Genomic DNA, 21,897 nt, shown 5'->3' with positions numbered 1-21,897 from the left:
CCAATGTTGTCTCTAAAGTGTTGTCTTTGAATGACTTACTGACGGAGCACTTTCCTTTAAAAATGTGCCCTTCTCCAAGGCAGAGTAAATACAGTGTGTGTGTGTGGAGGTCCCTATTACAGATAGCTACCCCACACAACAGGCAGTATTTAAAACCTGGTGAGGGCATCACATCAGTATTTAATTTAGTTAGGATTTAGCCTAAGGGTACTTCTAAAACTATATACACAAGCTCACAGCAAAGCACAAACAGTGAAGTGTGAGGGATGATCTTACACAGAATACACCAAACCCAGCTGCATAGTGGTGAGAAGGAACTGAGGGGGCTGCCCTTGAATAGCATGAGGAGGAGCTAGAAGGGGCCAGAGGATGTGAGTGCCACCCTGCCATGTACTACTAAGTAAAGTTCCCCAGCTTTGGTGCACTAAGGCCATGTCTACATCTAAAATTTTGCAGCGCTGGTTGTTACAGCTGTATTAGTACAGCTGTATAGGGCCAGCGCTGCAGAGTGGCCACACTTACAGCAACCAGCGCTGCAAGTGGTGTTAGATGTGGCCACACTGCAGCGCTGTTGGGCGGCTTCAAGGGGGGTTCCGGGACGAGAGAGCAAACCGGGAAAGGAAACCAGCTTCGCCGCGGTTTGCTCTCTCGGTCCCGGAGCCAGCCAGCAAACCGCAGGGAAGGAGACCTGCTTGCTCGGGGTTCCGGGACCGAGAGAGCAAACCGGGAACGCCGCGGTTTGCTCTCTCGGTCCCGGAGCCAGCCAGCAAACCGCAGGGAAGGAGACCTGCTTGCTCGGGGTTCCGGGACCGAGAGAGCAAACCACGGCGAAGCTGGTTTCCTTTCCCGGTTTGCTCTCTCGGTCCCGGAACCCCGAGCAAGCAGGTCTCCTTCCCTGCGGTTTGCTGGGTGGCTCCGGGACCGAGAGAGCAAACCGCGGCGTTCCCGGTTTGCTCTCTCGGTCCCGGAACCCCGAGCAAGCAGGTCTCCTTCCCTGCGGTTTGCTGGCTGGCTCCGGGACCGAGAGAGCAAACCGGGAAAGGAAACCAGCTTGATTACCAGAGGCTTCCTCCTTCCACGGAGGTCAAGAAAAGCGCTGGTAACTGTCTACATTGGATTACCAGCGCTGGATCACCAGCGCTGGATCCTCTACACCCGAGACAAAACGTGAGTACGGCCAGCGCTGCAAACAGGGAGTTGCAGCGCTGGTGGTGCCCGGCAGATGTGTACACCTTCAAAGTTGCAGCGCTGTAACTCCCTCACCAGCGCTGCAACTTTCTGATGTAGACAAGCCCTAAGTGTGCACACCTGAGTGGAGGACATGTCTGCAACCACTGGAAGAACTTCTAAACTGGCACCTTCCTGTTCACCAGTTCATGAAACTGGATAATGTCTTCAGAAGGGGATGATGCAGAAGCAACACTCACATTCTCATCAGGAGGAGAATCTCTCCAACTCTTGTTCGAAACTCCACTTGAGGAGATGGATCCTCCTTTTCTTCAGAAGGTGTACCAGACACTAAAGTGGGTAAGTGTTCCAAATGTTTGTTCCAAATTTTGGGGATCCAATTGTCTCAAGTCTATACAGCTAGATTTCCCTTGATCTGGAACCGGGAATCCTGGCTTTTGAGAATGCTTAGGGCAACTAGGAGTCAGGCAGGATGCCCATGGCAGCATATGCCAATCTGGCCATTTACTTCAATCTGGCATTATTTCATAAAATGAACAGGATGTCATTCTCAAACTGAGCAGGGGAACAGTGTTGTGAAGAAAAAAAAGTCTACCTCTGAAATCACTTATCAACTTATCACTTCTTCAAAATGCAGATCCAATAATGAAAATTAGTGAGAATTTTTTTGATGAGTCACCAGAGTGGGAAGGTCAGACATGTTTTGATTTAGTCTTCCTTTTCCTTGGAACTGAAATACTTTGTCCTGGTATGTTATCTGGCTGTTTGGGTCCCTTATCTGAAACTGCCTCCCTACAAACCATTGTAGTAATCTTTGTACAAAATATGCTTTGTGAGGTATAATTTGAAAACTAACTAACAACTTGCTGCTGAATAAGATCATAGTGAAATATATATAGCAACATTATATATTAAGTTATGAACATAAGCTGAAATTAGGCTTGAAATGTGTTTACCGGATAAGTCTGGGTAAGCCAGTTCCTGAAAGACAAAGGACAAGCTGATGCCTCTAGCCAGTTGTCAAAATTAATGGGCAATCACCTGTCAAATGGTGATTCTGTGGCAAAGCAGCAGGGCAGGAACGGATTAATCTACATTTTAGCAAACAGCATGGAACCTCTTACCATCAGACTCCTTGTCTCCATCCTCACAGTGGGAATTAACTTTATCTGGAGGTAACCCTCAGTAAAATGTTTCAGAATGCCCCTCATTTTTACAGTTCAGTCACAGAGACCCCAAGTTATCTTTCCCTAACCATCTCTCACCTCTTTCCCTTAAGAGGAAAGAAACAGCCTTTGGGAGCAGATTCTGGCCTGAGAAATCAGTCAGCAATGTTACTGGGAACACATGGTAATGGACTTCACCTTGAACAAGTCTAGTTTATTAAGTTTTAGTACTAGGAAGCATTTTATCTTTGTTTCTCTTGTAACCATTTCTGACATTATGGATTTAGACTTGTACTCACTTAAAACCTATCTCCTTGTAGTTAAATAAGTTGGTTTCATTCTTTCATCAAAACCAATCCAGTGTTTTAAACTGTGCAGGTAACTCCCTTTAGGGTAGAAATACTGGATCCATTTCCCCTCTAAGTTATTGGGACTGTCCAGGACAGGGCTGGACAGTACAGAACATGTTTTGGGGGAAACTTCGGGAGTGGGAATATGTTGGGGTCACCTTGAAAGTGAAAACCAAGCCTGGTGGAAGCCAGAGTGTGACTGATGTGTGGATGACAGGCTTCAGTATACACAGATACTCAGGATCTTACCTGCATGCTGGAAATCTGAGTGGCCCAGCTGAGAGCTACAGCAGCAAAGCATTGTGAGGCACCTAAGTTTGCAGGGTAGTGCTGACAGCCCCCCCTGGTCTGGATTGCCCCACAGAATGTCAAAGGGGCTCCAGTGTTTTGGAACCAGATTTGACATCTTGGGTATCGATGGCTCTGTTGATTTGGAACCAGAACTTGGTGCTAAGGCAGACATTTTTACCGTGGTATTCTGCTTGTATGCAGAAATACTCTGAGCCTATTCAGGCCTCCTATCCTTTCCTTCAGATCTCTTCAACACCTACAATCCCAGAGGTCTGGCAATCAAAGCCTCCTGCAATAAGGCGGCTTGGAGTCTGTTTAGCCTCTTTCTGGCCTGGGGAATGAACATACTATAAATAGTGCAAGGCAAAGGGGAATGCCTTTCCCAAAGCATTTAAGACATCTGGTAAGGATGTCTGACTGCACGACATGACATCTTTTAAAGCCATGTTTCTTCATTTTCAGATCTGCCGTGGACACCTGTAAAGAGTCCTGCTGAATATCTGAACTACTCTAAAACCTAAACCTAACAATTAATTGATTCATCTTAAAAACAACAACAACAACAACAACACACACTCCTTCCCATCCACCACTAAGGCACTTAAAGAACTATGCCTCTGAGAGATCTAGATAAGCCCACATCCATCTGTCTGCTGCTGTTGGAAGAGGCTCAGGCAGCATTTGGTGCCAAAGCCTCAGAACGTACTCAAACACTGGGGTGAGGGGCAGGAAGGGTGTGGGAGCACTCTAATGGAGTACGCTTACCAGAAAATTGCATTATCCAAATTGCACTGGTTGGCACATCCCAAGGGTGAAAATATGCAGAGGACACTCAAAGAAGAATGTTAGTTAAATTTATACAATCCATTGTGCCAAGTAGGCACATGAAAAGTAGAGGGTTATTGTGTAAAAAAGGTTGTGTTCAGCCATTCTCATGACAAATATATGAACATGCTTAAGCTACTTTGACCTCCATGGAGACATTTGCCTCATCTTCTATGCATGACTATTTACCTAGCATCATGACTACTCAATACTCTATTTATGAGCGTTTACTACTTTAGCATGTCTGAATAAAATTTAGTTTTGAAATAAGATCACAGTTCTTATTCACGATCACATACATGGCAAGTTTGGCATTTTAAAAGATTCCTGAGTTACCCCATGAAATATTCCTCAACTGGTTAGACATGTCACTCTCAGCCTTTAGTTATCTAGACTTTTCATGAACTTTTTTCAAGCACAATTAAGCTTCTGGGTAGAGATCAAGAATGATTGTGTGTTTTACTCACGTTTTGCCCACAGTTTAATTGCTCTAAGTGTTAGTCTGAAGTTCTCCTTGTGTGGCACTAAATGCAGAATTTCATCAGTAACTCTGCAACCTGCAAGAGAGATTTAAATTGCAAATTTAATCATCTCAGGTTTTTACTAGTTTACCACTTTTTTGTCTTGGTGAAAAGGTTTCTAAAGTAAGTATTGGATAATATTGCTTTTATAAATGAAATCCATATTTTACTACTATAAATCCAGTTAGCAGACATGTTAGTATCCTCCAGTATGCATCCATATACCTTGTGAATATCACAGGTTTTTAGAGTTTAGGCTGCAGCTATAATCACTCAATTTTTTAACAAGTGAAAGGCCATTCTGCATGAGATCATTTGGGGATGGGGGGGATCTGAGAGTCAAGTCAGTCAGTTTTAAGAGCCATACACAATTAGACAGAACTCAGGATTGCTGAGTAGAGAGGTTAAGCTCGAAGTATCAGAAGACGTCAAGTAATTCATAGCAATAGTTTACTTTTATAGGTATCACCTCATGTCAAATGCTTTAGCTATTTACATACAGCAGCACTGTGTTATATCCTTGGGGCAGCCGGTTTAGGAAGAAATCTCTTGAGGCCAGACAGCAGACAGCTAACAAAACTACCATTTATTTACAGACACAGAGCTTGCCTAACCGGCCGAAGCTGGCTGGGCTATCCCCTAATAATTTAACTCAGTTGCCATAGGAACAAAAACCATGACTACCAAATCCACTACACGGGGAGCCATATTCCAGTGTGTTGTGTAAGAGGCAACCAACTGACATAAGCACAGTTAACAAAGAAGCAGGAAAATGGTGGGTATGGTCAGACGTTTGCCTGACTTAAAGCGTCTAATATCCAGAATTAACCGAACCTTGATCAAGAATTTTTTTTTTTAAACTTACCACAGTGATGGGTATCTGAATATCTCAGATCTTATCCAATAAAGCATACAGGAGAATATTAGGAATCTATGCAACAGGAGTAATGTCTTTTTTATATAAAATTGGAAAAGGTAGTAATTTGTAAACAAAACATGTCTATTTCTAATTCAACTTAACATTTTACAAAATATGTTCGTATCTCACATGAATAAAAGTTATCATGTTTAAGATTAAAACAGAAGTTACCATTTAAGCTTCGTATACATCTTATATCCAGGCTCCTTAGACGTGAATCATCTCGAAGATCCAAGTTATCAGAAATAGTCTGTACAGCCAGCCTTGCAAACACAAGATCAATCTTAGGAAGAAAAATTTAAGTGCATTATACTTTGTATCTATAGAGAAGTATAAGCTGAAGTAACAATTTTAAATTCTCCTCAACAAATGCTACAACTGTGCAAGTCTGGAGAGTTCATCACCAGATTATTATGATATAATGCATTAGATACATCAAGAAAACAGGACATATACTGGAGGTGTCAAGAAGTACGTTTCATGGAAAACATTTTTTTGCCTTGTTTGAAATTTCACATTTTTTCTTTTGACAGGAAAGGCCACTCTTCTCCACTGTTCCGCCCTTTTAAAAGGGAAGACTACATTTTGCCTATAATTTAAGTTTCAAAACAAAATTTTCAGGAAGTGGAGGTTTTCTAAACAAATTGACATTTCATTGAAAACCAAAAATGGAACTTTTCTATTCCAGACATCAGCCCCTTTCTTTAAAGAGTTTGACCAGCTCTGCTATACATGACTAAAGGCTGGGTAACTTTCTTTCTGCATTAATGGTTCCTGTGATATTACAGATGCTATGTTTATTTTGTACTCAGGGGCAGCTCCAGGCCTCAGCACGCCAAGCGCGTGGTTGGGGCGGCAAGCTGCGGGAGGTGCTCTGCCAGTGCTGTGAGGCCGGCAGGCAGGGTGCCTCTGGCGGCTTGCCTGTGGAGGGTCCGCTGGTCCCGCGGCTTCGGTGGACCTCCCGCAGGCATGCCACCAGAGGCAGCCTGCCTGCTGTGCTTGGGGCAGCAAAATCCCTAGAGCCGCCCCTGTTTGTACTTTCTACAAAAGTGTCTCTCTTTTCATGATGAGAATAGTCTTTAAATATACAAAAGTCTGTGTTACAGTTCATATGTTATGATTAAGTTTCAGGACCAGATTCTTCTGCCTGTTAAAGCTTCTTTCAGCCATTAGAGCATCACATTCTCCCTACATCTGGGAATCCTTGAGTGACATAGAACCATAATAAAAATAATCTTATGCCACCCCCTCCTTGGGTCCAGTCAAGGTGTTTGTGGGGCTGATCCCTGCATGCAGGAATAGCTAGCATAAGATCCATGAGTCTGCAGACCCCTATTATGCAATAGACCAGCACAACTGTAATTGGGGGAAGGTAAAAGGTAGCTTAGAGCAACCTTTGCCCATGCTCCTCCCATTAACTTGTGCCATGTAAAGCTCAGCTTGAAGAATGTGGGCCTTGAACTTTATGTCCTTTGCTATGCAGCCACGTGTACTTTTTCCACTATGTCAGGAAGTATTTAGACTCAGACAAGGAAGATTTGCTTTAAAAAAAAACAAAAATGCAACAATTACCAGATGCTGTTTTCAGTAGGAATGTAAAAGGTTAACCAGTAAGCATTATGCTTACCGTTAACCGACCTTAACTGTTACCCCAGCCCCTGCCATGCCAGACCGGCCAGAGTGACCTTGGTTAAATGATTAAAATTATATCATTTAACCAGTTAACTTTTAAAACCCAATATTTACAGTTTTCAGTACTGTTTCTTAATCCCCTATCCTCTGAATTTTTAGATTTTGATTTAGTCTTGCCAGCAACACTATACTGCTCTGCCAACAGCTTCATTTTTCTAGAAGGTATCTGCCCATCAGAATAGACATACTGTTTTGAGTATTCTAACTTGTCCTGTCAACACATTAAGGCAATAAAGTAATCCAATTCATTTTTGGTGGAAGAGAAATAGCAATATGACCTACTTATATGAAAGCAGTGCTTAATCTCAAGGAAATAAGGACCCAAAATACAATATCTTGTTTAGATAGTGATCCAAAACAGGAAAGATTTAAAAAACCCAGTCATTACCAAAGTTTTCTGAAACCCCCTCATTTTGCAGCTGCTGTTCCTTGATGTATATTTAGTATTTAGACAGTTTAAGTGGAATTGTAAACAATAAATCTACTTTTGTAAAGAGTTAAGTCTACACCAATATACAGCGCCAAGACTTTCTGGTGATGTACTGTTTACATATTAACCATAGAACAAGTATGTTAGCACATAGAACAAGTAAATAGCACCCTGATCCTCAGACACACTACTTCTGACAACAACATTTCCCGCAACTGGCAGACACTGTGAACCAGAACTTAAATGAGGAACTTTTAGAAGTCTTTGTTTGACACCACCTTAACTTTTGTGCCTCAAACTTTCACGTTTGTCCCATGTCGCTATCTTGGTGTTTGATCAACTAGTTTCTGCAACTACCTGCTTATTATTCTGCCCAATGAATGTATTCAACCAGCTCATATGGCTCCCCTTGCACAGCCAGGAGTTGCTGGAATATGCTTGCACCTTTCTCCAGCTTAGTCTTAGTCATAAAGGGCCCATTTGCCAGATGACTCAAGGAATCTGGGGCTGAGATTCAGAGAGAACTGGTTGCTAGTTCCCAGCTTTGTCTTTCCCAGGGTAACCATGTAGGGGAGGAGAACCAGCTTTTGCTCTTAGAAAACGCTTCCCTTGCTCAGGGACAGTTTCTGGAGACAAAATCCTGCTCTGGGTCTCTGGCAGACAGGAGCAAATGAGCCACTTGCCTCCCTCTGCTGGAATATGGTAGCCAGCCAGCAGGAAGCTAAGTGGCTATAGCAGAGAAGGGACACTAGCTGCTCAGCATACATCTGGCTCACACCAGAACTACTCCACAGAACTGCCTTCCTCTGCAACACTCTACCCCCCCGCAGTGAGAGCTAATTCAAATACTTCATTTTAAAAGTCTCTGGCTCAGGAAACACATTTTTAATTCAAGGAAACTTATTTAAATACACATTTTCTTATGAAGGGTCACAAGCAGCCTCAGAGAGGAACTGGAAAATTCTGTTCTAAAAAGGTGGCAAGTCTGTTTTGCTTCATTAATGTGATATGTTCTTCCTTGAAAGTCTCACCACATTTACTCCAGTCAATTCATGCTACACATTGTAGGGACAGAGGGGAGAAGAAAGGCGGTAACCCCAAACCCTAGCTCTTATTTTTATCCTGCAGATATTTTTTCCACTAAGGCCTAGTCTACACTAGACAGTTAAGCTGCCTTATGTAGACCTATGTCAACCTAATTATGTGAGGCCTTGTCTACACCACAAAGTTGCAGCGCTGGTGAGGGAGTTATAGCGCTGCAACTTAGGAGGTGTACACATCTGCAGGGCATCACCAGCGCTGCAACTCCCTGTTTGCAGCGCTGGCCGCACACCTGTTGAAACTCTGGTGTAGAGGATCCAGCGCTGGTGATCCAGCGCTGGTCATCAGGTGTAAACACTCACCAGCGTTTTTCTTGACCTCCGTGGAATAAACAGGTATCCCAGCATACCAGAGGAAACCTCTCTGGTAATCAAGCAGGTCTCCTTCCCCGCGGTTTGCAGGGGGGTTCGGGGAACGCGAGAACAAACCGCGGGGAAGGAGACCTGCTTGGGTGGGTGTGGGGTGTTCGGAACACTAGAGCAAACCGCGGGGAAGGAGACCTGCTTCCCCGCGGTTTGCTCTCGCGTTCCCCTAACCCCCCTTGAAGCTGCCCAACAGCGCTGCAGCGTGGCCACATCTAACACCACTTGCAGCGCTGGTTGCTGTAAGTGTGACCACTCTGCAGCGCTGGCCCTATACAGCTGTACTAATACAGCTGTAACAACCAGCGCTGCAAAATTGTAGATGTAGACATACCCTCAGTGTCTACACAACAGCCTTGCTCCCAATGAGGCAAGTGCCCTACTACATTGACATCATAATTCCACCTTCACAAGATGCATAGGGCTTACGCCCAAGTAATTAGGGCAATGCAGTGTGTGTCACTTGCATCAGCTGTTGGCTGTCTGTCAATTTCACGGCAGGAATCCTGGGTGGCTAGACCCTGCTCCTGGCTGGGAGCTGGGGCAAAAATCCCTGGATTACTAGACCATGGTCCTGCTCCCCACCAGGAAATTGACTAGGCTGCTCAGCTCCCAAGTAGGGAGCCAAAAAGCTGTGAGCAGCTTCTCCTCCGCTCCCATTCCTGGTGGGAAGTGGGGATGGAGGCAGCCTGCTGGGAGCCTGTGGGCAAAGTTGCCAGAGGAGCTGAGACAGAGGGCTCTGAACTCCCCACACTGCCTCTCTTAGGTCAGTGGAAGCACGCCTGAGGACACGCAACACAGACTCAAGGAGGGTAGTGTGGACATGCACCACAGCAGTAATTACTGTGCTGGCTGTCAATCAACCTAATATAGCTCAATTTACATTTCTAGTGTAGACATACCATAAAATAGAAGTTTAGTGTAACGCAATCTGGGCAAAGGCATGGCCTGCGTGAGAGCCTGACACTTTGCAGTAGTTTAAGAATGTGAATATTTAGTTTGTGGCAAGCTGGGATGTGAATCTAGCCCACACTAAAACTATCTGTTCAGGTACTCTGCTGACATATAGTAACAGGCTGTTAACATGCTTTGATCTAGTCCTCCTTGAAACAAGCAGGGCCAGCTCCAGGCCCCAGCGCGCCAAGCACATGTTTGGGGTGGCATGCTGCAGGGGGCGCTCTGCCGGTTGCCGGGAGGGCGGCAGGCGGCTCCGGTGGATCTCCCACAGGCGACCTTGCGGAGGGTCCGCTGGTCTGCCTGCGGGAGGTCCACCGGAGCTGTGGGACTGCGGACCCTCCGCAGGGACGCCCGCGGGAGATCCACTGAGCTGCGGGACCAGCGAGCAGCAGAGCACCCGCCGCGGCGCGCCGCCGTGCTTGGGGTGGCAAAATGGGTAGAGCCGGCCCTGGAAACAAGACTGTTAATTCATGTCAGTAGGGGGCACACAGTGAGACTGCAGCAAACTAGTGCGGGCTGGATTCACACCCCAGCTTGATGTTTGTGGAGACAAGCTCTTAGGGTATGTCTACACAGCAATTAGACACCTGTGGCTGGCCTGTGCTAGCTGACTTGGGCTTAGGCTGTGGAGAGGTTATATTGTTGTGTAAACTTCTGGGCTTGGGCTGGAGCCTGGGCTCTAGGACCCTGCAGGGTGGGAGAGGCCTAGTGTTCAGGCCCAGGCCTGGAAGTCTACACAGCAATGTAACAGCCTCACAGCCCAAGTCTGCTGACTTAGGCCAGCCAGGGGGTTCTCTTTGCTGTGTAGACATCCCTTAAGGCTTATCTGAAATGCAGCATGCACCAAAGTGCTGCACTGCAACTCCCCCATGTGGACACTGCTGGCATGAACTAAAAGGCACCTAGCTCATGTTAACATAGTCCTAACCCAAGCCAGGTGCCTTTTAGTTCATGCCAGCAGCATCTACATGGGGCAGTTACAGTGTAGCACTTTGATGCATGCTGCAATTCACACCCCTGTAATCTGAACGGCAGAGCTGTGTACACAAGCCCTTAGACCTTGGAGTACTAATGAATAACCTTGAAAAATAGATTGTTGTGCCAGTGAGACCAGAACCAGTGTTATATCATCCAAATTCCAAAGCAAAAAGCCAATCATCTGCATTTTAACTAGACACTAAGCTTTAATTCTTACCTCAATACCATCAAATTCAAACTTGATAACTGGTACATACGCATCTTCTATTGCCTGTAAAGCAGGAAGGGAAAAAGCCAAATAATTTTTGCATTTTTAAAAACAAGTTTTGTGTTTCACCTTCTGACCTTTTGTTACTCCTGGGTGTAAGGCCAGAAAAAAGTATTTTACCAGTATTTAAAAATACTAACAAATTGATTTGCTAGACCACTTTGTATATATGCAATACAATACAAGTCTTCCCATTTCTCCTGGGAAGGTGGAAAGTCCACTTTATTTAAAAAAGGTGTTTCCATTTGTCTACTGTATTCAGTAAGATTGCAACTGACAACAATTAATTCTCAGCTATCTTCAAAGTTGAGAAAAGCTTTGTTTGAAATGTGATTCCTCTAGGTGCTATAAAATGTACATGATTACTTGGATTGCCTTGAAATTCGGCATATGAGAGAACATAAGAATGGCCATACTAGGTCAGTCATCTGTCTAGCTCAGTATCCAGTCTTCTAACAGTGCCAAATGACCAAAAGGGAATGAAGAGAACCGGGCAACTTCAAGTGATCTATCCCCTGTCATCCAGTCCCAGCTTCTGGCAGTTGGAGGTTTAGGGATACCCTGAGCATGCATGGAGTTGCATCTGACCATCTTCTGCAATAGCCATTGATATCCTCCATGAACTTATCTAATATTTTTAAACACAGTTATACTTTTGGCCTTCACGACATCCTATGGCAATGCATTCCACAGATTAATTGTAAGTTGTATGAAAAAGCATTTACTTTTGTTTGTTTTAAACCTGCTGTCTCTTAATATCAGAGGGTGGCTCCTGTGTTATGTGGAGGGGTAAATAACACTTCCTTATTCACTTTCTTCACACCATTCATGATTTTATAGACCTTGATCATATCCCCCTTAGTCATCTTTCCTAAGATGAACAGTCTTAGTCTTTTAAATCTCTCCTCATATAGAAACTATTCCATACCCTTAACAAAGAAGGTCAACAAAAATTATACCTTTTCCAATTCTAATGCATCTTTTGGGAGATAGGGCAACAAGAACTGCATGCAGCATTCAAGGTGTGGACATACCATGGATTTATATAGTAGCACTATGATATTTTCTGTTTTATCATCTCTTTCCTAATGATTCCTAACTTTTTTTTTTTGATGGCCATCGCACATTGAATGGATGTTTTCAGAGAACTATCTACAATGACTCCAAGATCTTTCTAAAATTAGCTGTAGACACCACCACCTTTATATATGTGTAGTTGGGTTTTTTGTTATTTTCTTTTTGCACTTAACATTGCATTTATTCTGCCATTTTGTTGCTCAGTCAAGTGAGATCCCATTAACTCCTCTTGGTCAGCTTTGGACTTAACTATCTTGAATAATTTTGTATTGTCTGCAAATTTTGCCACCTCACAAGTCCCAGTACAGGTCTTTGGGGGAAAACCCACTATTTGCCTGTTTCCATTATTGAAACTATTTATCCCTACACTTTGTTTCTTATCTTTTAACCAGTTACTGATCCAGGAGTAGACTTTCCCTCTTATTCCATGATGGCTTAGTTTGCTTAAGAGCCTTTGGTGAGGGACCTTGTCAAAGGCTTTCTGAAAGTCCAACTACACTATCATCCACTGGTTCACCCTCATCCACATGCTTGCTGACACCCTCAAAGAATTCTAATAGATTGGTAAACATGACTTCCCTTTACAAAAGCCATGTTGAGTCTGTAGGGATGTTTGTAGAAGGATATAATTTAGAGATGCTCCCCATAAGGGGTATTGTGAACATAGGAATTTGGAGATGTGCGCTGGAGGCAGGCCTTGGGCACACAGCCAATTTGGTGTTCAGCAGTTCACTACAGAAGCTCTCCAGTTTGTTTTATTAAAAGTTTTATTCCTTTCTTGTTGATTAGTTTGTTATTTAATGAACCTCAAGATCATTACAATCTTCCCCAATATATAGCATTTATCTATGGGCCTGAATTCTGTTCTCTCCTATGGTCAGGGCTGGCGCTACCATTTAGGAAGCCTAGGCATCGCCTAGGGCGCAAGAATAATTGGCAGGTGGCATTTTGCCGGAGGGGCGGCAGGCAGTTCTGGTGGAGCTGCCACAGTAGCGCCTGCGGAGGGTCCGTTGGTCCGCGGCTCCGGTGGAGCTACCACAGTGGTGCCTGAGGAGGGTCAGCTCCTCGCGGGGCTCCGGTGGACCTCCCGCAGGCATGACTGTGGCAGGCCCACTGGAGCCGCGGGACCAGCATGTGGGGTGGCGAAATTGCTGTCTGCCTAGGGCGCTCAAACCCCTAGCGCTGGTCCTGCCTATGGTTTCCACCAATTGCTAGATACTGAAACTAGGATTAACTCAGAGGGGCACTGGGCAGAGTTACTGAACCAAGTTTAGGGTCATTTTCCTAAGAGACAGCTTCCATTTCTGCCCCCCCCGCCCCAAAAGCTTGTCTTAAGGTTGCCAGTCAGTCAACTTTGTTGCACAGACTTGGGAATCAAGCCATGGCTCTGATCATGTGCAATATGGTCTCAGTTGCTTGACATTTATTCCAGCTAGTGCAAGGCACCCACTAAACTTTTGGGGGAGCAAAACTGAATAGTATTTCCCAGGAAGCTTAGCTCTCAAGGGATGTACATGCCTAATGCTCATGTGCCAACTGTTTACACTGTGTATGTGCAGAAAGAGCCCCAAAGGCTTGCTAGCCAGCCATGAGGCACAGGACCTGAGCAGCTCAAAGGTACATATTACTACCACTGAACCTGAGCAACACCGAGCACAGTAACTTCTAGTCTGGTCGTTAGCCAAGAATATAAATCAGGACAAAAATGTAAGCATGTTTCTAAAAATCTGCCTCTGTCAAAGAGATTTTTTTTTAAATTTTGGGAACATGTATTGTGAGTGGATTCAAACTATCTTTGAAAAGAAAATATTGCACAAGAAAATGCTTCCCAGGAGGGGAGGAAGATACATGGGGAAGCGTGGCAGGGGAGAAGGGTTGGGGGACTCAGGATGAGGAGCAAGTATAAGCAGGGCCACCCAGAGAGGAGGGGGGCAAGTGGGGCAATTTGCCCCAGGCCCTGGGAACTGCAGGGCCCACCCCCTCCCCGTGAGCCACTGTGGGTGTTTGGTGGCAGTTCAGTGGCCGGCCCTTCATTCACTCTGGGTCTTTGGTGGTGAGTCCTTCAGTGCAGCCATAGACTCAGAGTGAATGAAGGACTCGCCACTGAAGTGCTGCCAAAGCCTCAGAGTGCCACCCAGTGAGTACAAGCGCTGCAAGCAGCTGGGGGAAAGAAAAAAAAAGCCGTGATCGGTGGCACTTAGGCTGCTCTACTGCTGCCGCTTCATTTCTTCGGCGGTGGGTCCTTCTCTCCAAGAGGGACCCGCCGCTGAATTGCCGCCGAAGACCCTTCCCTGCCCCAGCCCCCCTGAGAATCCTCTGAGCAGCTCTGGGTATAAGGGGAGTGGTAAGGTAAGGGATGATATGGAAGTGGGTGGTGAGGCTTATCAGTCCCATATTCTCCTATGTATGCCAGGATCTAGAAGACACCTGCCCATGTGGGTATCTAAACCTCTTTTCCTGCCCGTGTCCAACTCCCATTTCAGATCTGGAAGAATGGAGGTTTACCAGATCTCCCCTTCTCTCGGCTCCTTCCCCAAGCTGTCATCTGAGGAAGCCATGTCCCTCTGGATGGAGAATTGAGGACAAGCATAGTGGGAGCTTGCACCAAGAACACTGCTGAGACTGGAATGAGAACCAGCCAGCTTCATTCCTATCACAGGCTTGGGGAGAGGTGAACACCTAGTGAGTTGAATGGAGCAGTTCACACACCTGAGCTGTTGATTCAGGGTATATTATATGTTGTTGGGGATAGCGGGAAGAGGAGAAAGACACACCAACCTTCTTTCACATGCTTCAGTTTAGTTTTATTCCATAATTGTTACAGTATCAGTTACCCACTTAATTTAAGTGGGCAAGATCTGTGTGGCAGGTTTAAGTGTTCCAGCCCTGATGATGACCCCTGTGGTTATCACTATAATGTAACATGAGAGAGTTTGTTTTTCTAGTTTGCCCTTTATTGTTAATATAGGAAGTTACAAAAACATGGCAACCTTAATGCTCTTAAAAATCAAGCACTCAGAATTTAGGAAATGCCAAAGTTAAGGTTGCCTGTTCAACCTTCATTTGATCCCCTTGTGTGCCTGCATTATGATACAGTTTTAGTTTTTTCTGCAGGACTCTTGCCTCATTCAGTACACAGGATGGACATGCTCTGAGGATGAATTCGGGATGCATATTAAAGGAGGCTGCTCCTATAGGACTTCTGCCGTGTGTTGCAGAAGCTGGAAGGCATGTAGTGAATGAGGCAGGGGACCTTAAGAAGAGAAAGGACAGTTTCCTGGTTAAATCAGATGAATGCTGTCCTGGATAACTGAATTTTATCCCTGCCTCTGCTGCACAGTTCCTATGTAATCTAGGCAAGTTACGTAAAACCAAAAATTTCACTAAATGTGTGCATTTCTCATCGTCTGGATGCCCAGCTTTAGATCTTTGTGCCTGATTTTGCAGAAATGCTGAGCATTCAACTGCAAGTGAAATCAATGGGCGTTGTGATTTAAACATAAGTGCAGTATAATGCTAACCACTTAGGACAGGCTTTTTTTCTCAGGGTGTCTCAAATTGGGCACACAATTTGTAGAAAGAATATACTATGTGATCATCTAACTAACCACTGTCATAATGCATATATACAAAGGGGTTGATTAAAGTTGCACAGGTAACTTTGATTCTGATATTTCCTACCTAGAGTGCTTGACTTTGCAAACCTTAGAGTTTATGTACAATACTATTTGAAGACTGCTGTCAGCAACTGTAATTGTGAAAATGGTAAGTTTAAGAGTTTAGTTGACAGTGTCCCTTTAACATGGATAAGTTTATTACTCTGAATACAAGTAGAAAACTTACTCTTAAATTTCTGATTCCATCTTGAGCCTTTAGCTTTTCAGAGAATGACTGAAAGAAATCTGATCTTTCCACATGTCTAGGAGCAACACAAAGAGCATCTATGTCAGCACCTGCAAAAATATCCCATACATCTTCAGTTAATTACGCAGTTAGTCTGAAACAGTGCATGACTAGACACTGTTAAAAAGGAAATACCTTTGGTGTGTACTCCAAGTCTATAGGAACCAAACGTGAATATTTTCCCACCAACACTTGCTACAACTGAAGGTGGGAGGTTCTATAAATAGAGCAGAAATACAAGTTTAAAATACAGCTCTTGGTTCCCAAGGTCAAAAGCCCTACAAGCTATATTAGCACTATGAAAGAGCTTAAGTTGGCTCATTTTGGCAGTTAGTAAGATTTCAACAGATAAAGTGCAGTTACTACAGATGAAATAATTTGAGAATAAGATCTCAGCAATTTCTAAACAAATAAAAATTGCTCTATGTAGGGATATTAGCTTAGGCTGCCTTGATGAACAGCAACACACTGATTGCTCAGGTACAAAAGGTTATCACTGGAGTAAGAATTTTTGTTACCCATTTCCTAACCATCTTCTCTAGCCAACTGAAGTAACAGCAATAAGAAATCACAGTGGCAATCATTTCCTAGTGGAGTTACAAAAATAGAATGGAAGCATTTATTACTATAGAAGTAACATCTGCAGTGTAGGTAAAAGATACTTCCATTTATGTGAATTTGAAGAGCCATGTAAAAAATTAAATACAGCCAGTATAGGATATAAACTGGGTCATAAACTGATGAGCTACCAGTAGTTATTTCACTGCTAGACTGAGATACTTTTAAAACATTGGTCAAGGCTAGACTGCCACTCTCTGCCCTATAGAGAGGCTCTGCAGGATTACATTTTAATTGGCAAGGGTCAGAAATGTCAATTTCGGTTGATGCTGAAATTGACAAAAAAAGTTATCAGTTTTAACAGTGGGCGTGCCTGCTGGGATGAGGTATCACTTGTCTTGCAGCCATGCAGGGAGCCCTCTGCAGCCTTGTTGTTACTGGAGCAAGTGAGTCTGTGACAGTAGTGCTTCAGAGGGCTCCCTGCACTGCCTCAGGACTGGCAGCATCTGATCCTTGCAGGCAGTGGTGTGGGGGAGGAGATGAGGGATGGAGACAGGCTGGCTGTGGTTTTGGCAGGGCAGAGCAGAACCCCCTGTTTCAGGCTGCAAGAAGGAAGCAGTGGCAGCGCTCACCTTGCTGCTTAACACTTCCTGCCTAGAGACAACTTCCACACTGCTGGCTGGGAACTGAGTGGGGCCAGTGACACTTAATCTCCACAGGAACAAGGTGAAGAAAGGCTGCGATCCTGGCCAGGCTGAGCAGAGCCTGCTGATCAGGACTGGGTGGAGGAGGAGCAGCCATCCCTGGGAAGGAGCCAGTTAGCAGCAGGTGGCCTCCTCCTTGGTTAGGGATGATTCCTCCTCACAGCTCTGGCCAGGGTTTCCCTGCTCTAACCCACCAGGATCCCAGCCTTCCAGGGATCCAGTGTCACCAGCTCTGTGACAATGCAGGGAACCCTATGCAGCTCCACTCGCCTACTCACCAGCCAGGAGTGTGGAGGCTATCCCCAGGCAGGAAGTACTGAGCAACAGGGTGGCCTCACCCACAGCTGGGGCTCTTCCTGCTCTTTACAGTCCTGGCGGGGAGGTGGGGGTGAGGTCTTTATACTTTTCTGAGCCAGGATGACTGCACCTACCCCCAAATCTTGTGCCCCAGTGGCTATGGACCTTTGGCCACATCAGGAGCCCCCCTGCAGCCCTGCTGTCTGAACTACCCTCACCCCACCCCCTGTAACTATAAAAATGAAAATATTTACTAGCAAAAAATCTTTAACATATTGATAAGATCATGGAAGTTAGAAAAAAAGAAATCACATTTTGCCAGGCCCTATACTCATTAGATAGTTGTCTGGTTCTAATTTGTATTGCTAAACACAGATTTAGTTACAGACAATTTACAAATTCACTTAATTTCTAGAAAAATGTTTAAGGATCTAGGTAGTTAAAAGTCTTCCAAACCTTAACGTGAATGACAACTGCTGCAAGTCTATTGCCCAATATGTAAATGGAAAACTTATTACAGAATACAAGACTGAGAATTACTAGAATTGGAATTTTAAAAATGTTTACCTTACTCTCACTGAGTTCTGAAATCCATTCTTTGACTAATTTATTCAATTTACCAAGAACAATCAGCCTGCAATGAGAATCAACATTAGACTTAGTTTTAAAAGATATTCAAGCAATGTGTTTCAATTATATTAAAAGTTATACCTGTGATTTAGTTCTTCTTCATCTTCAAATACTCCAAATGGCTTCATGGCTTCAATTAATTTCTGAGTGTAAATATAATCTATTTCCTTAGGAGGAGTCAAACTAATTGGAGATGTTATTCCATAGTGCTTCTGAGGCGGATTCTCCAGCATAGAATTTCTGTTGAAGGAAACAGTAATGTTAAATATAACCAATGCCAGAAATGGTACTCTTACTGTAGTCAATGGTTACACCACTTAAGCCTACACTTTCAAAACCAACCTCTGCTCTTTCACCCACAGTGACAAGCAGGGGCAAAATCAGAAGTCAGACTTAATCCTGACTGAAGAGAAAGTAATGATTATTCATGAGCATATCCAAATACAAGAGCTCAAATTAATGGCATTGCAATGATGATGAAAGCATTATATTTTAGTAACCAATATAGATGTAGGAGGAAAAGAAATTTACTGCTGCCATGCTCAAGACCTTAATTCAAGCCATCTACATATAGAATCAGGTGGATGAAGCTGGTCACTGGGCCAGTAAAGATAACAGTGGCTATTTTCAAATTTTACTTTTGTTTTGTTTCCCTACCTTCTTTTTCAAATTCTAGTCATTTTCAATTTCCTGCTAACTCCACACCCAACAAGATGAAGACACATGCAGCAAACATCTCAGTACTGGTTTACTTTTAGTTACGTATTAAATACAGTAAACCAGAGTCATTTAAAGTTCAGCAAAATTAGCCTTATAAACCATTTTTGAGAAAACTAGTGGTAATCTGGGGGTATGAATGAAGTACCTATGGCAGTAGGAATGAAGTGCCTTCCTGGAAAGACCCCACTACCCCTCTGCTACCAGCTCCAAAGTAGGGCTGGAGAGGACATAGGGAAGAAGGAAAATGGTAAGAAATGGGCTGTGAGGAGCATGTTTATGTCAAAGTTAGAATCAGGACTCTCAATTTGTCAGACCACTCTGTTTCATTAGCGCAACGCTCCGCCAATAACACCCAGATAATGTGAGTGGCCATGTAAGACCCAAACAGTCTTATTTATACAGATAAGAGTGGGAATTAGACAAAGGGACAAAGAAAGCAAAACAGTAAAATTCACCAGGGGCACAGCATGCATATCCTATTTCCTTACTAACTCTTATTGATCTAAGGCTAATACTTCACCAATTGCCCTTAAACGGTGCAATTGTTCTATGTGAATGTCTGTATTCCTGATACATGGATTGCAGCATTCCAACAGTTTTGCTTAAAGGTACAGACAGCATTTCTTTAATCCTTTCTATTTTCACAATATAATTCATTCTACTTTCACAATCTCTCCTTTTGGTCAAGCACACGCCATGACCAACAATTACTGGGTTCCACAAATTAACTGTTCTTTATTTTTTTGTTTATCAGTGATATTTAAAATCATCATATTAGCACTCTGTTTTGGGGCAGTCATCTGGGTGACAATTTTGGATACAACAGATTAACTGAAAGCATACAAAAATCACTAAGATTTCAAACAGGATAGTTAGGGCTCCCTGAAACAACCAGTTTCCTATGCCAGAGAAATTGAACAGGTTACTTAGCCACTTCCATAAAATACTTGGCTCTACTTGGGGAAGATATGCGATTTGTTCTAAGTGGCTAGCGCGATCTATTACCTCATTGGTATCGTCAGGTATAAACACAAAACATGTTTTTCCAATGAGAGCACAGGTCCCTCCTTTGGCCGCCAGCACTATGTCTAATGCCTGATGGTTTTGAAGGGCCACCTGTCGGATCGCCCCTGTTTCTTTGGCCAGGGTTTTTAAACTCTCTCTGGTTTCATCTGCCATTATTTTAACTACTGCTTGTAACCTTAGGAGCCTTTTTGCCTGGTGTATTACTCCCCCAACTGGGATAAAGGAACTGCCAATAGCCTCTGCCCAGGTGTCATTACTGTTCCATATTGTGTTAAACGGACAAGGTCCTCCAGTGAGATCTGGGGAATTGAATGGGTAGCCAGGACAGGAACACTAGTTTGAAAGTGGGCTGGGATGTGGCTGCAGACCTAGCATTTAGAAACAACAAGGGTCTGAGCTATCCACACTTGCTGCTGGATAAAAGAATTGTCATTGTGAACTCCTCAGACCTTAAGACACCAGCAGTCGAGGAACAGGCACCACCAGAGGCGCATGTTGGAGGCAAGTCCCTTCTGGTTCTGACAACCTCAGCTGAGGAAACCGCAGTCACAGTTTTATGTCCACCAGGCAGCAGGCGCTAGGCTCACTATTGCTTCTTCTTGGGCCTTGCTTGAGGTTGTTGTCTGCTTCTGGCAACCCTTATGAGAACGTAGATTGTAAGGTATTGCAGGCTGTTTCTTTACGTTTTCTTCTGGAGTCACAGTTGACTCTGTGGTCCTGAGGTGATGATTGGTTCACTGGGGGTGGTGCCTTTTTACACGGCGAAGCATGTATCCACTCTGAGATGCCAGACAGTTTAACAGCCGTTGGGGTAGTAAGCAGTGCCTGGTGATTCTTTGATGTTTTTAAAGTTTTTTTACTACTTTTTTCTTGACTTTGGCTATAACAATGGCCTTTACACCTTATCTTTTCCTGATGCATACATTCCTCATTCACACAAATAGGTGAGAATACAAACAGTAGTATTTTATATCGAGCAAAAAAAAAAAAAAAAAAAAAAAAAAAAAAAGCATTGCAAATTAAACCTTGCTAAGTTTTATAATTAATAACCAAGACAATTTACATTGAGACCCAGGCCTTTAATGTTTTACCCCTTATTACAATACACTGTACATGTTCTAGGGAAAATGCACTTCTTTATACTATAACTTCTTAAAACATTAGCCATATTAATTTTTACATAAGGTGTAACTGTTTGTTTTGTTCTTAGAGTTTTTATGTACCCTTATAAAAGTGACAATCTGATTACACACAGAGATATTTTAAGGCTCAGTGTTTTTAACATTGCTTTTGTTTTGTGCACCTTACCTTTGCTCTTGCTTTAGAGGGTCACTGTTAATTTTTATTCTTTCATTACAGCTTTTATTTGCTATTCTTACAAAAAAAGCCAATCAAACAAAAAGACTTCAGAATTTCTCCCTATTCTCCTGATTTTGACTGCCCTATTGCAGCCATGACTTGGTCTTTATTTAAAAACATTTTAATTTTTGTAAAGAATCAAGATACCCCTTAAGGGTTAAATGCTAAATTCCAAAGCCAAACAGCACTAATTACCTGGATCTTGCAAAAAGGTCTGTCAGTTTTGCAACTTTGAATTAAAGAGTCCAATGAATTTGTAGTGGCATTAAAAACAAAATCAATTTATTTTACACCTACAAAACAGGAGTTTTACAAACCAGATGTGCTGGTTTAGATTTTTAGAACTTTACATATTTTCACAGACAGATACATACACATTTTCTTTTCCTTAACATTCCTTTACACTGCTTTGTTTTTACATAGCTGTATATATATTTGGATTATTTACAGGCATTTTTCTGGAAAAGGGCCCATTTTCCCTTCAGAAAGGCTTCAAAGAAACCAAGAATTCTCTTTTTAACATGGTCCTTTTTTAACATTTTCACAAAGTTTAACTGCTTAATTCTCTCCAGCCT

General features: G+C 43.4%; 1 protein-coding gene across 1 annotated transcript in view; it reads right to left on the bottom strand.

The window, feature by feature from the left end:
- The window catches only part of PAPOLG (poly(A) polymerase gamma), a 97,007-nt gene that overhangs the window by 38,049 nt on the left and 37,061 nt on the right, over positions 1 to 21,897 (bottom strand). The window contains exons 3-9 of the mRNA XM_030558373.1: positions 18,299 to 18,457; positions 18,155 to 18,221; positions 16,164 to 16,245; positions 15,969 to 16,078; positions 10,998 to 11,051; positions 5,432 to 5,543; positions 4,288 to 4,377 (exon numbers count right to left, since the gene is read on the bottom strand). Coding sequence (XP_030414233.1) covers positions 4,288 to 4,377; positions 5,432 to 5,543; positions 10,998 to 11,051; positions 15,969 to 16,078; positions 16,164 to 16,245; positions 18,155 to 18,221; positions 18,299 to 18,457 — 674 coding nt within the window. The remainder of the gene's footprint in view (positions 1 to 4,287; positions 4,378 to 5,431; positions 5,544 to 10,997; positions 11,052 to 15,968; positions 16,079 to 16,163; positions 16,246 to 18,154; positions 18,222 to 18,298; positions 18,458 to 21,897) is intronic.

The sequence above is a fragment of the Gopherus evgoodei genome, chromosome 3 (assembly GCF_007399415.2).
Source record: "Gopherus evgoodei ecotype Sinaloan lineage chromosome 3, rGopEvg1_v1.p, whole genome shotgun sequence".
Classification (NCBI taxonomy): Eukaryota; Metazoa; Chordata; order Testudines; family Testudinidae; genus Gopherus; species Gopherus evgoodei.
Note: the sequence above shows the minus strand (reverse complement) of the source record. Positions and strands in the feature narration are given on the sequence as shown.